The 16731-nt window shown below is 40.1% G+C and overlaps 2 protein-coding genes across 9 annotated transcripts in view; one reads left to right on the top strand and one right to left on the bottom strand.

The window, feature by feature from the left end:
- The first annotated feature begins 3154 nt into the window (after positions 1 to 3154).
- On the top strand, positions 3155 to 7385 carry LOC126651765 (interferon-induced protein with tetratricopeptide repeats 5-like). The gene is given in 3 exon segments (XM_050338030.1): positions 3155 to 3202; positions 3204 to 3238; positions 5479 to 7385. Coding segments are annotated over 3 exon segments (1518 nt in total). The 3' UTR covers positions 6914 to 7385.
- A 3898-nt stretch (positions 7386 to 11283) lies between these two features.
- The window catches only part of SLC16A12 (solute carrier family 16 member 12), a 39682-nt gene continuing 34234 nt past the window's right edge, over positions 11284 to 16731 (bottom strand). For all 8 annotated transcript variants that reach the window (XM_050338043.1, XM_050338070.1, XM_050338086.1 and 5 more), the window contains 3 exons: positions 15189 to 15780; positions 13860 to 14119; positions 11284 to 13182 (listed from right to left, as the gene is read on the bottom strand). In XM_050338043.1, coding sequence (XP_050194000.1) covers positions 12920 to 13182; positions 13860 to 14119; positions 15189 to 15780 — 1115 coding nt within the window. In that variant the 3' untranslated portion in view covers positions 11284 to 12919. The remainder of the gene's footprint in view (positions 13183 to 13859; positions 14120 to 15188; positions 15781 to 16731) is intronic.

Genomic DNA, 16731 nt, shown 5'->3' with positions numbered 1-16731 from the left:
TTCTGCTCCTAGGAAATGTCCAGATAGGAGTTTTCTCCCACAAAATATGTAGATATTTTTAAAGCCATTTCCTATTCCTGTGTATGTACAGAACACTCAAGTAAAAAAAAAAAGTCTTTGTACAAAATATGCATGCAGTTGTTGTTCCCCACCCACTTCTGGACACGTGGTTTCCAATAAGAAGCTTCTGCAGTTGCTATGCAATGCAGCTTTTCCTGGTCAGCCCAGCTACAGCTTTCCCTGAAATCAAAGCAATAGGGATGTAGGAGGATTTCTGAATTTTCCTGTGCAGTGCACACCAAGTTACAAAGATGGCTGCAGAAACTGTTCTGTTACTCTATTTTAAACACTTTCCTGCATTTAATTTATTTAAGAGGCATTTGTGTCAGACCAAAGCATACAGATGCAACTAAATTTATTAAAAACAAGGAAACTGAAGCAAATTTTTGCATTCCAGGTGGAAGACTGCTGCATTTTCCCATATGTACCAAGCAATATACCAAAGAAAACAGACACCTGGGTCAGAAGGAGAGACCAGAAATCCAGAAATACTTAGCAGCATAATGAATCATTGGTGTCCATATTTGATTTTGGCATTGCAGAAACCTTATAAATACATTTTTCTACAACTACCTGCAACCTTTATTTTCCATAAAATACATGAATTTGTGTAGATACTCTAATCCATTTTCCTTCTCAATTCACTGCCTCTTTTCATCACTTATCAAATACCTGGTTGCTAGAACCTTGAACGTTATTCAGAATAGTAGCTGTACTAACCTTTTTCTTAAGCTCCAAAACATCAACTCCAACAAGACCTCCACGCAGTCACTTAAATGAGAAACAAAGAGGGGGGTGTGGGTGTGGGTGTATGTGGGGGGTGTGTGTTACAAAGCCTCTCTAGATTCTTATAGAAACCAGAAGTTCTAAGTAAGACTGATTTGCTGGGTTTTTTTAAAAGAAGGGCAAAGAAGAAGAGGGAAAGAAGGGAAAGGAAGGGGAAGACGGAAAGGCAAAAAACAGCCTTGTCCTGGAGAGTCACTGCCTCCCAGAAATTCACTCCATGCAACTGAAACTCACCACACTGCCAGGAGCTGTCCCCAAAAAGCAGTTCCCCAGTGGCTGCCCCAGCTTCCCCCCAAACAGCCCAGGGTCGATGGAGCCAGCTGGACAGAGCCACAGCCTGGCCAAATCCAGAGGATAAGTGCAGCTTACCACCAGATCCAGAGGTTCCCTCTGCCTTACATACTTGGGAGGACAGGGATATGGACTGTTCATACCACAGAAGATAAAGTTTTGGAAGCCAGAATCTACAACTCTCAAAAACATACAAATTGGCAGTCAGAGGTTTTATAAATTTATAAATAAAAACATGAATACCATTAATTCTTGTCTGTAGTTGCAGAGATTGAGCATGATGGCAGAAGCAGCAGTTCTGAGCTGATAATGAGGTTTGATATTAAGTGATTTTTGTCTTGTTAGGACAGAGGGACAACCCGTGCATCCTTCACTAAAAACCTCACAAAATTAGGTGAACTGACACTGTCATATACCAAGAGCAATGAGAAGTCACTTGAGGCAGCCTTATATGCATTTTTATTTGCTTATGCCTACAAAACAGGGCAGAGGGAACACCTCAAGGATGGCTTCAAGAATTAAACGTTTTTTAACAAGATGCTCTCATGTTTAAAAATTGAATGGATTGAAGAATGGAGAGAGGTTCTGTGATATTTATGGGTAAAGATGAAGTAAATCTCATATGGATAAAGACAAGATTTGTTTTGTTACTACAACGTAAACCTTAGTCTACAATAAATAAGTAGTATATTGCATAGTAATAAATGGTCTAGGAATTATCATTAGTCTGGATCTAATTATTAGAAAAAAGAAGCAGTAATAATGCAGTTAAAGTACTTATTTACAGAACAAAGTCACAATAATAGTAATATTATGGTTAAAATTGTTACAGACACACATGTGTGCATGGACACTTCTTAGTTTCAATTCCTTCCCCTCGAGGTTGCTCCTCTGGGCATTTAGATCAGTAGTTTGAGGCTGCTGGAGGGAATAACAACAAAGTTATCAGGTAGTGATGCTGATGGTGTTGTGGTTTCTTCTTCCTATCACCAGGTCCACTTTGAGTCATTTTTCTATTTTTGTTAACACACTTTTGCCCTTTTCTTTTTCTTCACTGGTCTGCAGCCTTAGCTAACATCTGAATTTACTATATATAGTGCCATTTATGTATGTTGGGTACTGTTTCTTGGATCTCTTTATCACTCCCAAGATCAATTTTACAAAGCCAGTCTGCATTTTTTATTTTTTTTAAACTAAGCATCAATGAGTTGTTCATATCCATAGATACTCCAGTCGCCAAGCTGTGCCCTTCTCTTTGTTACAGTGTGTTACCCTATAACACAGCATTGCTGTTGCTCCCAACAGGCCACAAGCTTTGCACTGAGTTTGCATGGCCTCGGGACTGACCTTGTCACTGACCCATCAGTGACTTTGTTTTGCTTGGCACAACTGTGACAGCAGTTTCTTGAATTGACTGCCTATATCTAACTTGATTTACTAAAGGTTAACTCTGGATTTATGTAAAGAGCAGCGACAAACAGTTCCTGCAGGTGGGATGAGATATTTAGTAGTCTTAGATGATGACATAGTGCAAAGAAACACAGGCATGGTACAACAACAGAGACCTTGTGATGTTGAGGCACAGGATGAAGGAGTGCAGGCAGGGGCAATAAGGGGTTGTTATGTGCATGACCCAACACCAATAAAATAGGAGCCTTAAGCGTGATGTAGGTGTGCAAAGGTGCAGAGGTAAGAGAGGGAAATGACCCTTCCCTAGCCTGTATATGATAACCAGGTCAGCCCATACTAGACTGAAATACTCCCCCATCATAGATGCCACTGCCTTTGAACAGAGTAAACTCTGGGAGCACTAGGAGCTTTTGCCACATTTTCCACAACACAAAGTATCATATGGTACAGAGCCAGGCTGAAAAAGAGCAGCTTATTGATGCAGCAGTTTCAATTCTCCCACTGCAGGCTGTTCTGCTTCTTTGGCAGACTCGGAGAAAAGCTGAAGTTTCACTTTCTGTTTCCCATGAAATTGGTCACAGACCACATGAGAGCTGAATTCTATAAAATGAGAAGCATAACAACAGTGAGCAGCACTCCTTCAGCTTTGAAGTTACCTGAAGACAAGTGAGCAGAGAAGGAATACCATGAGGTAAGATAGCAACCTAGTCCCTGCAAGATGCTTTTTCTCTATGCCACAGGAAAGTAATGCTTATTATTTATAAAAATGTAAGCAGTGAGGGACTTTGAGCATCAAAACAACAGAAAATATTTTACAGAATATTTACTAGAAGAATCAAAATAAAATAAGGATGCTTTTGGATATTGTCATGTTATTGCTTCTCCAACAAGGTTCAGTTTCTGTAAACAGAACAAAGTTAGAAAGGCTGTGTGCATGCAGTTCAGGGATGAAAGCCAGGTTGGTGCCTAGCCAGAGGGGTCTAATCTGTATCTCAAACCTGGGTTTGTGACATTCATGAATATTCATTTTCCACAAATCTCTTTTCATTCGTTAGTCTCCACTGTTGTTTTCAGCCATGGACACTGTCATGATTCTCAGGTGAGGCAATAAAAAATGTCATACATTTCATTTTGAATTGAACAGGACTATTTAAAGGCTTCAAGCTATTCCTGCTGATTTGGGAGCCAATACCTGTTCTGTGAAATTCAACTGTAGCCAAAGCTTTCTAACAAGATATGATGATAATGGGAACTTACTTTCACTTCCCCTTCATCCCAGAAGAACTGTAATTACCTCACATACAGCCTTCTAATTAGGAACTGTTATTAATACCAATCAAAACATCAGTTAGGTAGAGGAAATCATTTGAGAAATGCAAAGAAGTTTGTAAGACAAACTTATGCATTAACAGCCACTGTAAGCACTGTTAATGACCTTCTTCCAGTCAGTACCTCTGTGTCAGATGGTTTGGGTGGAAACATGTCCTTCCTTCCTATTGTCCCAGAACCTGTAAGAATTGCTTCCCAATTCCCCCTTGGTTTGCCTCCTCATAATTTTGCAATCTTTCCACTCACTTTTTTTACTCAAAAGACATGATTGGTCAGGTGAGCAGCGGCACTCACTGTGCCACACAGGCTGTTAGAAACACTAGGTTTTATAGGAGGGACAGCAGAGAAGCCTTTTGGGGACAGAAGGACTTGACTGAGAAGCCTCAGTAATAAAGTTGTATGTGATTCCTTCTTTAAGGGAGAGCCCAAATGGACTAAAATGTCATCTTCTCTGTGTTGTAAAGTTGTGTCCTTGATAGAATGTGTGATAAAAGCCAGTCTGTGCAGCCACACAGAGGCATATGCAGGTAATGGCAGGAGGGGAAATCCAAGTAACACCCTGCCCTGGGTGCTTCCAGGCCTGATGAAGAGCCATCAGCCCACCCCCAGACACAGGAGTGGCACAGAGGTACAAGGGCAGGTGAGGGCTCCTCAATGCCTCAGTCAGGGACATGAGCCACCACCCAGCCCTTCTAGGGCTGCCCCACGGGCTGGGGGGACACCCAGCATCACCAGGGGTCTACAGGAGGGCTTTACAGTTTAAATTGCCTAGGGATATGGGACACATTATGGGATGTGAGGAAAAGCATTAGGAGATTGCATGAGACTTATTATGGGATGTTTAGGGAGGGGACCAAAGGCAGGGAATTAAGGGATCTGGGTGATTTGGGAAGAAAAAACTGTTGAAAAATAGAAAGGGAATGTTCTGGTTTCACCTGGGATGAAAATTAATTTTTTCTCAGTAGCTGGTACAGTGCTGTGTTTTGGATTCAGTATGAGAATAATGTGGACAACACATTCTGTTTTGTTTGTTGCTAAGTCATGTTTATGCTAGTCAAGGACTTTTTTGTATCTCATGTTCTGCCAGTGAGGAGCAGCACAAAAATGCTGGGAGGGAGCATAGGTGGGACAGGTGACTCAAACTGGCCAAAGGGATATTCTACACCATAGAATATCATGCTCAGTATATAAACTGGGAGAGTCACCTGGAAGAGGATCTGACTGGGGTGTGGGGATGGAGTCTGGCATCAGGCAGCAGGTGATGAGCAATTGTATTGTACATCACTTGTTTTTCTTTGAGATTTATTTTTCCCTTTTAATTTTTTACTGTTATTATTAGATGTTGTTTCAATTATTAAACTGTTCTTACCTTAACCTATAAGTTTCCCTTTTGATTCTTCTCCCCATTCCACCAAGGTGGGGGTGGGGATGAGTGAGCAGCAGCACAGTGCTTAGTTCCCAGCTGAGCTTAAACCTCAGCGAGGATAAAGGGGTATCATTTGAAGTGTTGTGGACTAGGGGCCTTTAAAGTATATCATGCCTGGTTTAAAAACAAGAATAGCAAAAAACAAATCAAGTGTGTTTTTCTTTGATTTCTTCTAGTACCATTTACAAGGATTCCTTGAAGACTTCCTTGCTGCAGTTGCAATGTCATTTTACATGGACTTTACTGAAGCAGGATGTAGATCTTGATCCCCTAGAGGAAACAATAGTCGATCACATCAAATTTTTTGGAGAATCTAACATCGCATATTATAATCTACTATCCTACATATGTCACCTAAAGAACTCAAATGACAAAGCCCTGAGAAATCTCCAAAAAGCTGAAGAAATTGTTCAAAAATGTCATCCAGATGAAATTGCCAGGAGAAGTCTTGTTACCTGGGGGAACTATGCCTGGATCTATTACCACATGGAGAGATATGAAGAAGCTCAAACTTATGTAAGCAAAGTGGAAAACAGCTGCAAAAAGCTTTCAAGTACTGCTGATGGGAAGGCAAGGTTTCCAGAGGTCTACGCTGAGCAAGGATGGGCATTATTAAGTTTTGGGGGGAAATACTTTGAGAGAGCAAAGAATTGCTTTGAAAATGCTCTAAAGGATGAGCCAAATAACCCAGATTTTAATGCTGGCTATGCAACAGCACTGTATCGCTTGGAAGATTTTGCTTACAGATGTGGTGAAGACACAAGCCCATCCATTGAGGCCTTGAAGCGGGCAGTGGAACTGAAGCCAGAGGATACTTGTGTTATGGCATTACTTGCATTAAAACTTCAGGACTTAAAACAAGTTGATGAAGGGGAGTGGTACATTGAAGAAGCTATGAAAAAAACCCCTGATCTGCCTTATTGCCTGCGATACGCTGCTAAATTTTACAGAAGGAAAGGAGAACTGTGTAAGGCAGTGAATATTTTGGAAAAGGCCCTAGCACTGACACCAAATTCTGGCTTTTTGCATCACCAGCTAGGAATCTGCTACAGAAAAAAAGTATTTGAATGGAAAAAAACAGGAAATCCACCTCAAGACGAAGTGGAGAGGCTCATCAAACTTGCCATTTCTCATTTTAAATTTGTGGCAGACCAAAAGCCAAAATTTGTTGCTGCCTGTACGGACCTAGCAAACATGTATGCACTAGGCAAGAGGTATGAAGAAGCAGAAAAGATATTTCAGGAACTGCTTCAGAGAAATGATCTAACCTGTCATGAAAAACAAGAGCTCTACTTCAATTATGGCAATTTTCAGCGTTGGCACATGAGGTCAGAATCGAAAGCCATTGAGTATTACACAGAAGGGCTGAAAATTAAAAAAGAATCCTTTGGAAGAAGTAAGTGCAGTGAAGCTGTGCAGTCGTTGTTAAGACAAAAATTTGAGAGAGGTTCAAGAGATGCAACATATTTTGGTACACTTGGACTCGTTCATAAGCTAAATGGTCAGAAACAAGAAGCAATTGAATGCTATGAAAAAGCCATTGCTTTGGATCACAATAGTGAAGAGTATCAGAATGCATTATTTGAGCTACAACTTTCTATCTCAAGCTAAAGCTCACAAAAATCCTTTACACCCAAAAAACTCCAAACCCAAGGACATTTCAACAGAGTCTCTGAACTTTTTTCGTTGTTTGGTTGGTTGGGTTTTGTCTTAAGGTAGACTTTATGACCAGATGAAACACGGGTGGTATCACTTTCCAATGATAATGATGATTGTTCATTTGTTCATTTGCTAACAGAGAGCATGCTTAGATAACTACATAATGTAATGTATAATATATAATAATAGCTATACAATAATAGCTCATCTAATTTAGTCTTCAATACTAATGGGTATAAATGATGATCAGTAGAATACAGAACTTTTAAGCTGAAAATGAAATAGTACCTTCTACTGAGAAAAAGATAAGGAAATCATATGGCAGTATTTTTTCTAGATATTTGAAAGGCATGCTTAAACAGAAATGGAATTTCTGATGCTTTTTCAACTATTTCAAAAAATACCTTTGTAGAAAAAACTTTTGTTGAAGGCTTGTTCAGTTTACTAACTTGTATGCTGTTTAATTATGAAAAATATTAAAAAAGCACTGTTTGAGTAGTTCACTGTAAAACTTACAAAATGTTTATTATTGTTTCAAACTACTAAACAGCATTAAATCCATCAACTATTGCTTCTGGTATCTCTCTGCTGACCAGTCTTCATGTTAGTAGAGTAGGTAAGAGGAAAATGGTCATTTGAAAAAGTAACAGGGATAGAGTTTTGGCAGGATATGAAAGACTCAGTAGATAGCCCCATTTATTTTTCCTGGAGTCTCAGCAAAACTGGCTTCAGAGGCGTTGTACCAAAGAATCAAAAAACAGCACAAAACAGCATCTGTCTCATTTACCCAAAACCACACTATCAGGAGCCACTACAACAAACATCTGGAGAGAAAGGAAAAGCAGTCTTTGAGCTGCCAGAGATGGTTATCTGTGGTTGTGAAACGAGCCAGGGATAGCAAGCACACACAAGAAATAAACTGAACTGGGCATGGAGGGCAGAGCACAGCTGGAGAGAAGAGTTGCATGAGCACCAGAGAGCAGGGCAGCAGAACACAAGGGGCATGTGGAAAATGGGGTGGGTGCCCCCAGAGTCTAGTGAATGGGATAAAGTGCTGACAGAATGGATGGACAAGGTGATTGTCTTCAGATATTTAACTAAACGTCAATATTCTTTACAGCAGCCCAACCTAAATCCACAGTAGTGTGCCTTCGTAGGATAGACCATGGTGCTCAGGGAAAACTAATGCTGTAATTCCAAATCACTTCTGAGCCCTAGCCAGTAGTGTAGCATGAAGCAAACTGGTGACAGAGCCCATGTCAGGAGGAATGTGCACTTTAGTTCCCAGCCATCCTGCAGTATTCCTGCCCTACAACAGCACCCCTGTATAGACAGAATGAAAGCACAGTGATGGATCAGAAAACATGAATAAACCTCTTCCTTCTCAGCTCTCCCTCAGAGAATGTTTCCTAATATGAGCGAAAGTGATCAGGAGCTTAACAGTGCACATAATACAATCACACCTTCTTCATAAGAAAGGGCTGGGGAAAAATTCATCCTTGTTTCCCAGCCACCTGCCAACTTCTCTCTTACAAAGGCAGCCCTACCTAGGAAAGGAGTGGTGAGGAGAGAGAAAAGGAAGGACTGGGAGCAGGACTGACAGACCACTCCTGGAAGCTGACAGGAAGAACAGTGGGGTTGAAGTCAGGAACTAGTGACTACCTATGGTGATGTGCTCAGCTATGTGGGTAAAAGGGTATGTTAGGTGATCTCACTGCCTTTCTCAATCTTGAGCGTTTCTAAGCTCAGCATCATTGCTATCCAAACTCTACTGAGGGTATAGAGGGTGGAGGACAGCAGGGAACGATTTGAGGAAGAAGTGGTGGCAATCTGTTCTCCTTTCCACATGCTGCCACCAGGACCTCACCTGGAAAAAGAACCTTGCAAAAAAAAAGGATAAGCTATAAATTATTTGGAAAAGAAAAAGTGAGCTGAATTTTTGTGAAGAGTCAGAGTGGTTCAATCTTCTGCACAGCTAATAAAACGACTGTGGGGCATAGTGATGCACGAAGTGTATTTGTTGTGCCTCACCTTCTTTGGACTCTGAAGGACTGAGCTGGACCGCCGTAGCATCTGGGGATGCTCTGTATTAACAGCCTTCGGTGTGTCTTGTAAATGAGGTGAAACGTTATCTCCCACAGGGTGGTGCTGCTGCACTGCCTGGCATGGCAATAAGGGGAAGAGGCTGAGCTTGAGCTTCGGGAGGTGGACAAAATGAAAGACAGTTTGGAGCATCCAAGTCCATTGGGCAAAACCAGAACCACACAAAAGGTGACCACCTCTCTATTCACACCCAAGTATGAATTTATCACTGGAGCCTATGCTAGTGGTGCAGGGAAAAAATGACTCTAGATAACCCTTCAGGAAGTGTTAATTTATGAATCAAAACCACCTTCTAAATTAGATAAAAATTCTACTGAAATATACCAGAATAGTCACTTAGAAGGCACTGTTTATTGAGGCAATCCCAACTAGGACTTTGCTATGCTAACTGTGAAGTACTGTTACAACTTAATTTAAACAAGCTCTTTCTTCTCACATAAATTTGTAACACTTTAGAAAGCAAACAAGGAATTATTGTGGCAATATAAAATATATTCTCCATATAGTAGCACAAACAGACTTTGTTTTTCAAAAGATAAATTATTATCCAAGTTGGCAGGAATGTTTCAGGAATGTTTTTCTCAGAAAAAAAAAGAGCAATTCTTCAGTGGAAGGTACTTTTCCAATGCTGTTTTCACACAATTTTTAAATGTACAATTTATTAAATGTTCCAGATTATCACTAGAACATAAATAATTTCATAAATTCTAGAATATAAATAATTTCAAAAGAGTTATTACTACCCCAATTCAGACTTCATGGAATGGAAACGGATGGGATAACTTCAGCAGCTGTAAGCAGTACTTACGCTGAATATCCATCCACTGCACAGAACAGAGCATTATTCCAGGCAGGATTCATCTGAGGTAGAATCTTTCTGTTTCTGTCTTGGACAGATCTTACCCCAGTCAAGTCAAACCACACTATCATGGGAAGTGCAGTGCTTCATCCAAGCTCATATCCATCGGTACTTGTATCCATCAGGGCTGATAGGAACACAGAATTACATGATCATTAAGGTTGAAAAGACCACTAAGATCATTGAACATGTAGTGTTAGGCTGGCAAATTGCTCACAGCTATCCCAGCTATCTCAGTTTACTGCTGCACTGTGCCACGCCCGGAAATATCCTCCTTGAAGGACAGCCTGAATATTATCGTGTCTGAAAAAAATATTACAGATACAATAAATCATTCTTTAAAAATATTGTAAGCCAGAGACTTATATAATACGTTGCCTGAAATATTTCATGTGGTAGGATAAAGGTGAACTATTCAGCTTGGGTTGTGTGGATTAGGAGGTAGAAATCTAGTGTAAGGTTTCACCAGCCTGGATTGCATTCCCAATTCTTCTGCTTGCAGGTTGTTATGCTTCCTTCTGTTTCTTAGTGGGGACATTCATGACAGGGCTGATATTTCACAGTGTGTTTTATGCACAGAAGGCATCATTTCAGCATATAAGCTTTTCTCCACTGACTTAAGTCAGAGCAGAAACAGCGTTAGGAAACCCTGAAAGAATTCTACCATTTTCTACAAAAGGTCTGTGTATAAAACCAGTTGAATATTTGTTGCTAAATAAGACATTTGAAACAAGAAGTACTACTTTAAACACATAAAGAGAAAAGCCTATGAAAAAAATATCTTGAAATAAAAAACTTTAAAATGCTACTAATGTATTGCACAGTATAGCTAACTATGATAAAAATGCATATCATGTTATTCCAACAGGCTTTTACAATATGCAGCTCTGACATGAACAACTAGTGACTTGTTATGATGTGGTACCCTGGATACCAGTAAATTTTTGTAAAGTAAATAGCAGTGGTTATAACTTTTTTAAAATTACTTATATTCTTTGTAGATCATACTATTCCCCACTTCTTTAATATTAAAATATTGCATTAAGATCTAAAACATTATCTTCATCAGTATTAATTAATAAAACCTCTTTATTTTTTTCCAAATTATTTTTCCTAACTCACTGAGAAAAATTCATGGATAATTTTTGTCCATTTTTTTAATGAATATATGTTAAAAACAGTATTAGGAACCAGGACTCAATTTTCATGCAGAGCTGAAGAAAGGTTATGTCATTATCTTTAAGCAGTTCTTCCACTTCCATCTCTTATTCTGTGGTCTGTGCACATATATCATACTACTACACTCTGACTACACTTCTGAAGCAGGGCAGCGAGAAATGTTTTATTTAATCACAGACAATTGAAGTCAAACAATTTTAATATTTTATATTTGAAATATGCTTGAATAATAAAACTACATGCTATTCATATATATATATGTTAAAAAAGACATTACACCCCTATGGCTGTACTCTTGATCTAAATCAACTCGGTGAACATCAATCTATGTTGCCTTCCCTTCCGAGGCACAGGGTGGAAAAGGACACCATGAACAGCCACTGAAAATACACTGCAGATGATTAACAAATCTACTAGGTCAGTGTTAATGAAAATTATTTGGACTCTGATCAATTTGTTAATGAACAGAACACAGCTTTATACAGCATCAAAACACTGAAATTATTTGTATAGTGGAATGTGAGGTTCCTCCATTGCTGAAAACATTTTCAGTCTGGAAATGTAGAAACAAACCATTATTTATTAGATCATCAGATCAGTAATTTAACCCATGATCTACATTCAGTCCCTAGCTCCTGTGAAGCAGCCAGCTTTAGTAAATTCCTCACACAAGCAGCAGGAAACCAGCACCAAGTTCCAGCTGTTGTGTTCTGGCCATCAAAGACAAGTGACCTAACACCTCTTCAGATGGCACAAACCACTAAATTGCAGCACCTGAAGATACAGCTCCTGGGGCTGAAAGGGGACACACTTGCCACTGCAATACACAGCACAATCCTCTTTACTCATAGCCTAGAGAAGGAGCATTCTCTCAGTCGTCTGGTTGCATGGACACTAAAGTTCTCCAACAGCTGCTGATTTTACAAGAGGAATGGACTCCGAAAACACACGAGCCTCTCCTCTGGTCTCCTGGGCTGCCTTTAATGCAGCTAAAGCAGGTTTGTCTATCAGCATGCCTAGTCCCCTGGCACAAATTTACTCCTCTTCAGATGGCAGAGCTGCCACAGTACCTCTTCTACCCTCCAAGATAGAAACCCATATTTGAGATGTCAATGTTTAGAAATTCAAGCTTTAAAGATATCCAGGAGGAAAAAAATTTTTTTTCTGTAGATGGCTTGGGAAAGTAGGTCTAAAACCATATTTGAAATTAAATTAAATTGCAATGTATGTACAAAGTTCAGGCACATTGTAAAAATTAAAGCTGCTCCAGAGATACTTTCAGCATAAATCACAGTTTTCTGCCAAATTAAAAAAAAAAAAAAAAGGCTTTGGCATTCAAAACAGTTATTTGCAAAGAGTTTAATGCAGACTGATAAGTGTGGAGGTTTTGGTGTTGTGTGTGATTAATCCATTGAAACATACTAAACCACAGCATCAAAAAGCTTGACAAATCAAAAAGTCATTATAATATTTTTTAAATAATGTAAATGTTATTGTTCAGTTTTGGTGACTGATTACTTTATAGTTTTCTGTTGAGTACAGCCAATTATTGATCACCTGTGGAGTGGACACTGCATTTCAAATAAATCTGTGAACATTTGTATCTACAGACTATTTTCATTCTAGCTTTCTTCTATTACTGCATTAACTTGGTATGACTGTTGCTGGATGTAGATTTTAGTCAACTAAAGTATGACAGAAAAATCTAATTGAAAGATGCCTTGTTTCACAGGACTAGTATCTTCAGCAGCGTTAACACTACGGAGCCACCTCTGTCTCAGTCTCGGCTGTGTCGTACTGAATCTTAGTGGCACTTGTCACCTGTTGCTGCATCTGTTTGTGTCTGCAGCCAAAAATTCAACATCCTTTTGGTCTAATTCTGCTGTGACAGAATAAGCTATTGCTCCATTTGTCCACATGTGCTGTTTCATGCCTGTGTCACTAGTGAGCGACCGCAAACGTGTTCTTTTGATTTTCTTTGCCAGTCTTGCAAAGCACAATAGTGTTGAACTAAATATCATAGAAAATCCACACAGGAGGAATGATGCAGTATAGCTGCCAGTTGTGTCCACCAGCCAACCTGTAGGAAATAAAAAAAAAAGGGTTTTTAAAGATCCACCAGTATTCTGATAATTTCCAAATCCTGTGACCAATGGGGTTTCCTGAACTTATCAACCTGTAAACTTATATGATACCACATATAAATACAATCAAACAATATAGTTTTACATCACCATCACTATATTTTTCCCTCCTGGGGCAGGGAGGGATTTGTCCTCAGCAGGAAGTAAGATTTTTATGGGCTTTTGTTTGGAGCCTGAAATCTCAAATCCATGAGAAAAGGCACAATAGTACTAAAGATAAGGACTCCACACCAAAAAAAATTTAAAAAAACCTTGGAATTAAACTCCCTTTAGGTTACATTTTCAAAATCTCACAATTTTAAAGTGAAATATTTTGCTCCTTTTACTTGTGCAATTTCTAAACTATGAAGTGGTGATGTAAGAGCTCTTAGAAGCTCATTCCATACGGGTTTTGTTTTCAAATTTCATCTCACTCTATATGTAGAAATTAACCCATCAAGACAGGGATGGGAGATCTAAAGACTCACGAAGATCTCGGAGCATGTTATTTCTCTACTCAGAGGCTACCTCCACATTTAGTGCGCATTTGCTGTCCTTCCTCTCCTGTTACATCACACTAACAGGTAACTCTGAAGTACTGATAAGATTACAGGAAAGTCGTTTGGGAGCTGACCTGCCACAGGCGGGCTCACTAGATACGGTATGGCATGCAGGAAATACACAACGCCCAATGCTGATGATAACGAGGAAGTTCCCACTACATCTGCCGTCACGACAGGGATCAGCGTTACATAGGCTCCATCAAAGTAGCCAAAGGTAAATGAGAAAGGCACAAGCAAGGGGAAGTTTTGGAGAACTGGCAGGAAAAGACAACAAAGGCCATCCATTCCCACAGCAAAGAGGTAGCAAAAGTACCGATGCTTCTTCAGACACCTGCAAATTTCAAAACAGAAAAGAAAAATATTATCACTGAACACAGCATCTCAGTTCCTATGTCCTGGCATCCAGTGCTTCAGTCTCTCTCTTATATAGCTCAAATTTAAGTCCATTTTCTTACAAAGTCTTCAAGATTAAAAACTTGGCACTGATGAGCCCAGATAGGAAAAGCTGCCCACCTACAGCTGCAGAAACATCTGGCAAGCAGCAGTCCATGCTGTCTGCAGTGCTCTTCAGAATGCTCCTACTGAGGAAAGCCATCCTGCTGTCAGAATTTTGCAGTCCTCTGAAGTTTCAATGTATAAGGCAGTATTTCACTGGGCTTTGCATTCCAGCTCAGCAAGGTCTTCCAGTAGTATACATAAAATATTGCAGTATACCTCTCTTAGCTGTCACTCTTCCAATCAGCCCTTAAACATGAGTTAGCATGAGCTAAGCAAGATGTCAATTCCCTTCCTTCCTGTTCCACAAAACCAGTAATTGATTTTTCCCACAAACTGAAGAAGCACAAAGAATACAATACATCTTTTAGAATCAAAATCCCTGTTAATTTAGCCAAAATCTACTGATTTACAGTTGCTGTAACTGATGTTTACACTGATGTTTGAAGTGAGCTGAGTTCACAAAGCATGGTGAGTTCTTACATACTGGAAAATGTACAATTTTCAGTCAGTCCTTCCGAATATGTGCCTGACAGTGTTGGGCCAGACTCTTGGCCCTCTTCCATAACTTCTGTGCCTCCCAGCAGCACAAAAGAGATGGAAAGTCAGAGGCAGCAGGGTGAAACCCTCTAGGAAATAGATACAAAAAGTCATGCTCAACATACCTCAGGTAGGGGGTTGCATTTCCACTGTCAAATGCACAAACATAATTTCTTCAGGAAAAAAGATCTTAAACAAGCAGAACTGAGTAAACTCAGAAGAGACGAAAACATTAAATAGTAACCATTTCTGAAAGTTAAGACTGTATGCTGTGGGATTTTTTTTTTTAAGTTGCACATGCTACTTCACTTGCATCCAGGTTCCCACCAGCTAAAGCTTACACTTGCTTAGTTATAATCCCTTACCTTCTGTCTGTTAGCCATCCAAAGGTGACATTACCAATGATGTCTACGACACCAAGTATGGACATGAGGAAGGCAGCCTGGTGATGACTCACTCCAACACTCAAAGCGTAAGGCACTAGGTAGACAAAAAGGGGGCTACAGCCATATGCCATAAATAAAACTGACACTGCCAGCACCATGAAGCCTGGCATCAGTAAAAAGTCATATTCCTTCCATGAACAGTAGCATAAACATTCACGAGACCACACTTTGATTAAAGGTGAATAGACGGGCATTTGCTTTAAGTCTTGTTTCTCTGTTTCAGAGACGTGATCCTGTTCAAGAAACTCAGGAACAGTTTTACGGTCCTCCTTAAGAGAAATGGGCCGCATCAAGGCACCACAGACACAGAGGTTTAAAACAAACCCTCCCAGGATGAGTAAAGCTCCTCGCCAGGAAAACTGCTCAATTAAGAGCTGGACTACAGGGGCCAGGATGAAGGTACCAATTCCACTTCCTGACATGGCTATTCCATACGCCAGTGCTTTTCTTTTGTTGAAGTATTTGCCCACCATCGCAATGGCTGGAGAATAACAAAGTGCAAACCCAAGTCCTAGAAGAGAAAGCACAGTGCAGATGGTTTAGTACTAAGCATGACATATGGAACATATTAAATTAAACCACATAGCGTATTTTCATTAGCACAAATGATTAGGAAGTTTTTCTGATTCTGTATCATGCAGCCCTGTGATAAGGAACTAGGATGACTTTTCTTCCAGTGGCAGAGTCACTGTCCTGACAAACCTAACTGATGAGCACTACACGATAATAAGGTTCAGAAAAAACTGATAGGGTTCACTTAATAACAAGTATAATCACTAAACATCAGAGAAATTCTGTGTCAGCCTCTCCTGCATGTAAGATGACGTCTTGCCCCAGGGTCTGCACCAATATTGGCACTGGACACACTGTCCTGATGAGGCACCACTTTTTGTTTCGGTCTGTTGCAACCCTGAACATTAATTTTCAGGTCTCTGAAACATAGTACAAAGAGTCTGGCTCTGTTACTAATATTCTACAAAAACCCCTTCTTGGTCAGCTAAACAAACTCCATGCAACAGCTGCTTGGAGTCTTGACCATTTTAAATCCCTGCCTACAAGTAAAGTGGGGAGAAAAGCCTCAGAAAGCAAAGCCAGATCCAGTTGAGTAAACAAATAAGATTCATCTCTTGGACTGAGAAAAAGATTGTGGTCTCTGTTGCAGAACCAGAGAGCAGATTTTAATCATCAAGTGGTTGCTCTAACACTAAAACTGAATTTTCTGAATCAGTCATAGAAATGAGTTCCTGACTAGGGTTTTGGAGCATGTCCTACATTGAGGGTAAAACAGACCCCACTGCCAACAGCAGAGATAATCACCCAGTGCCGTAACCAGCTTGCCGTGTCCTCCTCAAAGGCCACACTGTGTAGGACAGGCACTAAACCTGCCAGGGTGGAATAAGTGGATTAGAGGGACTCTGGGCGGCGGGTGCCTGGTCTGGCACCCCTCAGGAGGCGAGGCGAT

The sequence above is a fragment of the Myiozetetes cayanensis genome, unplaced genomic scaffold (genome assembly GCF_022539395.1).
Source record: "Myiozetetes cayanensis isolate MyiCay16 unplaced genomic scaffold, myiCay2020 scf10, whole genome shotgun sequence".
In the NCBI taxonomy this organism is placed as follows: domain Eukaryota; kingdom Metazoa; phylum Chordata; class Aves; order Passeriformes; family Tyrannidae; genus Myiozetetes; species Myiozetetes cayanensis.
This window is presented reverse-complemented; position numbering and strand designations above follow the sequence as displayed.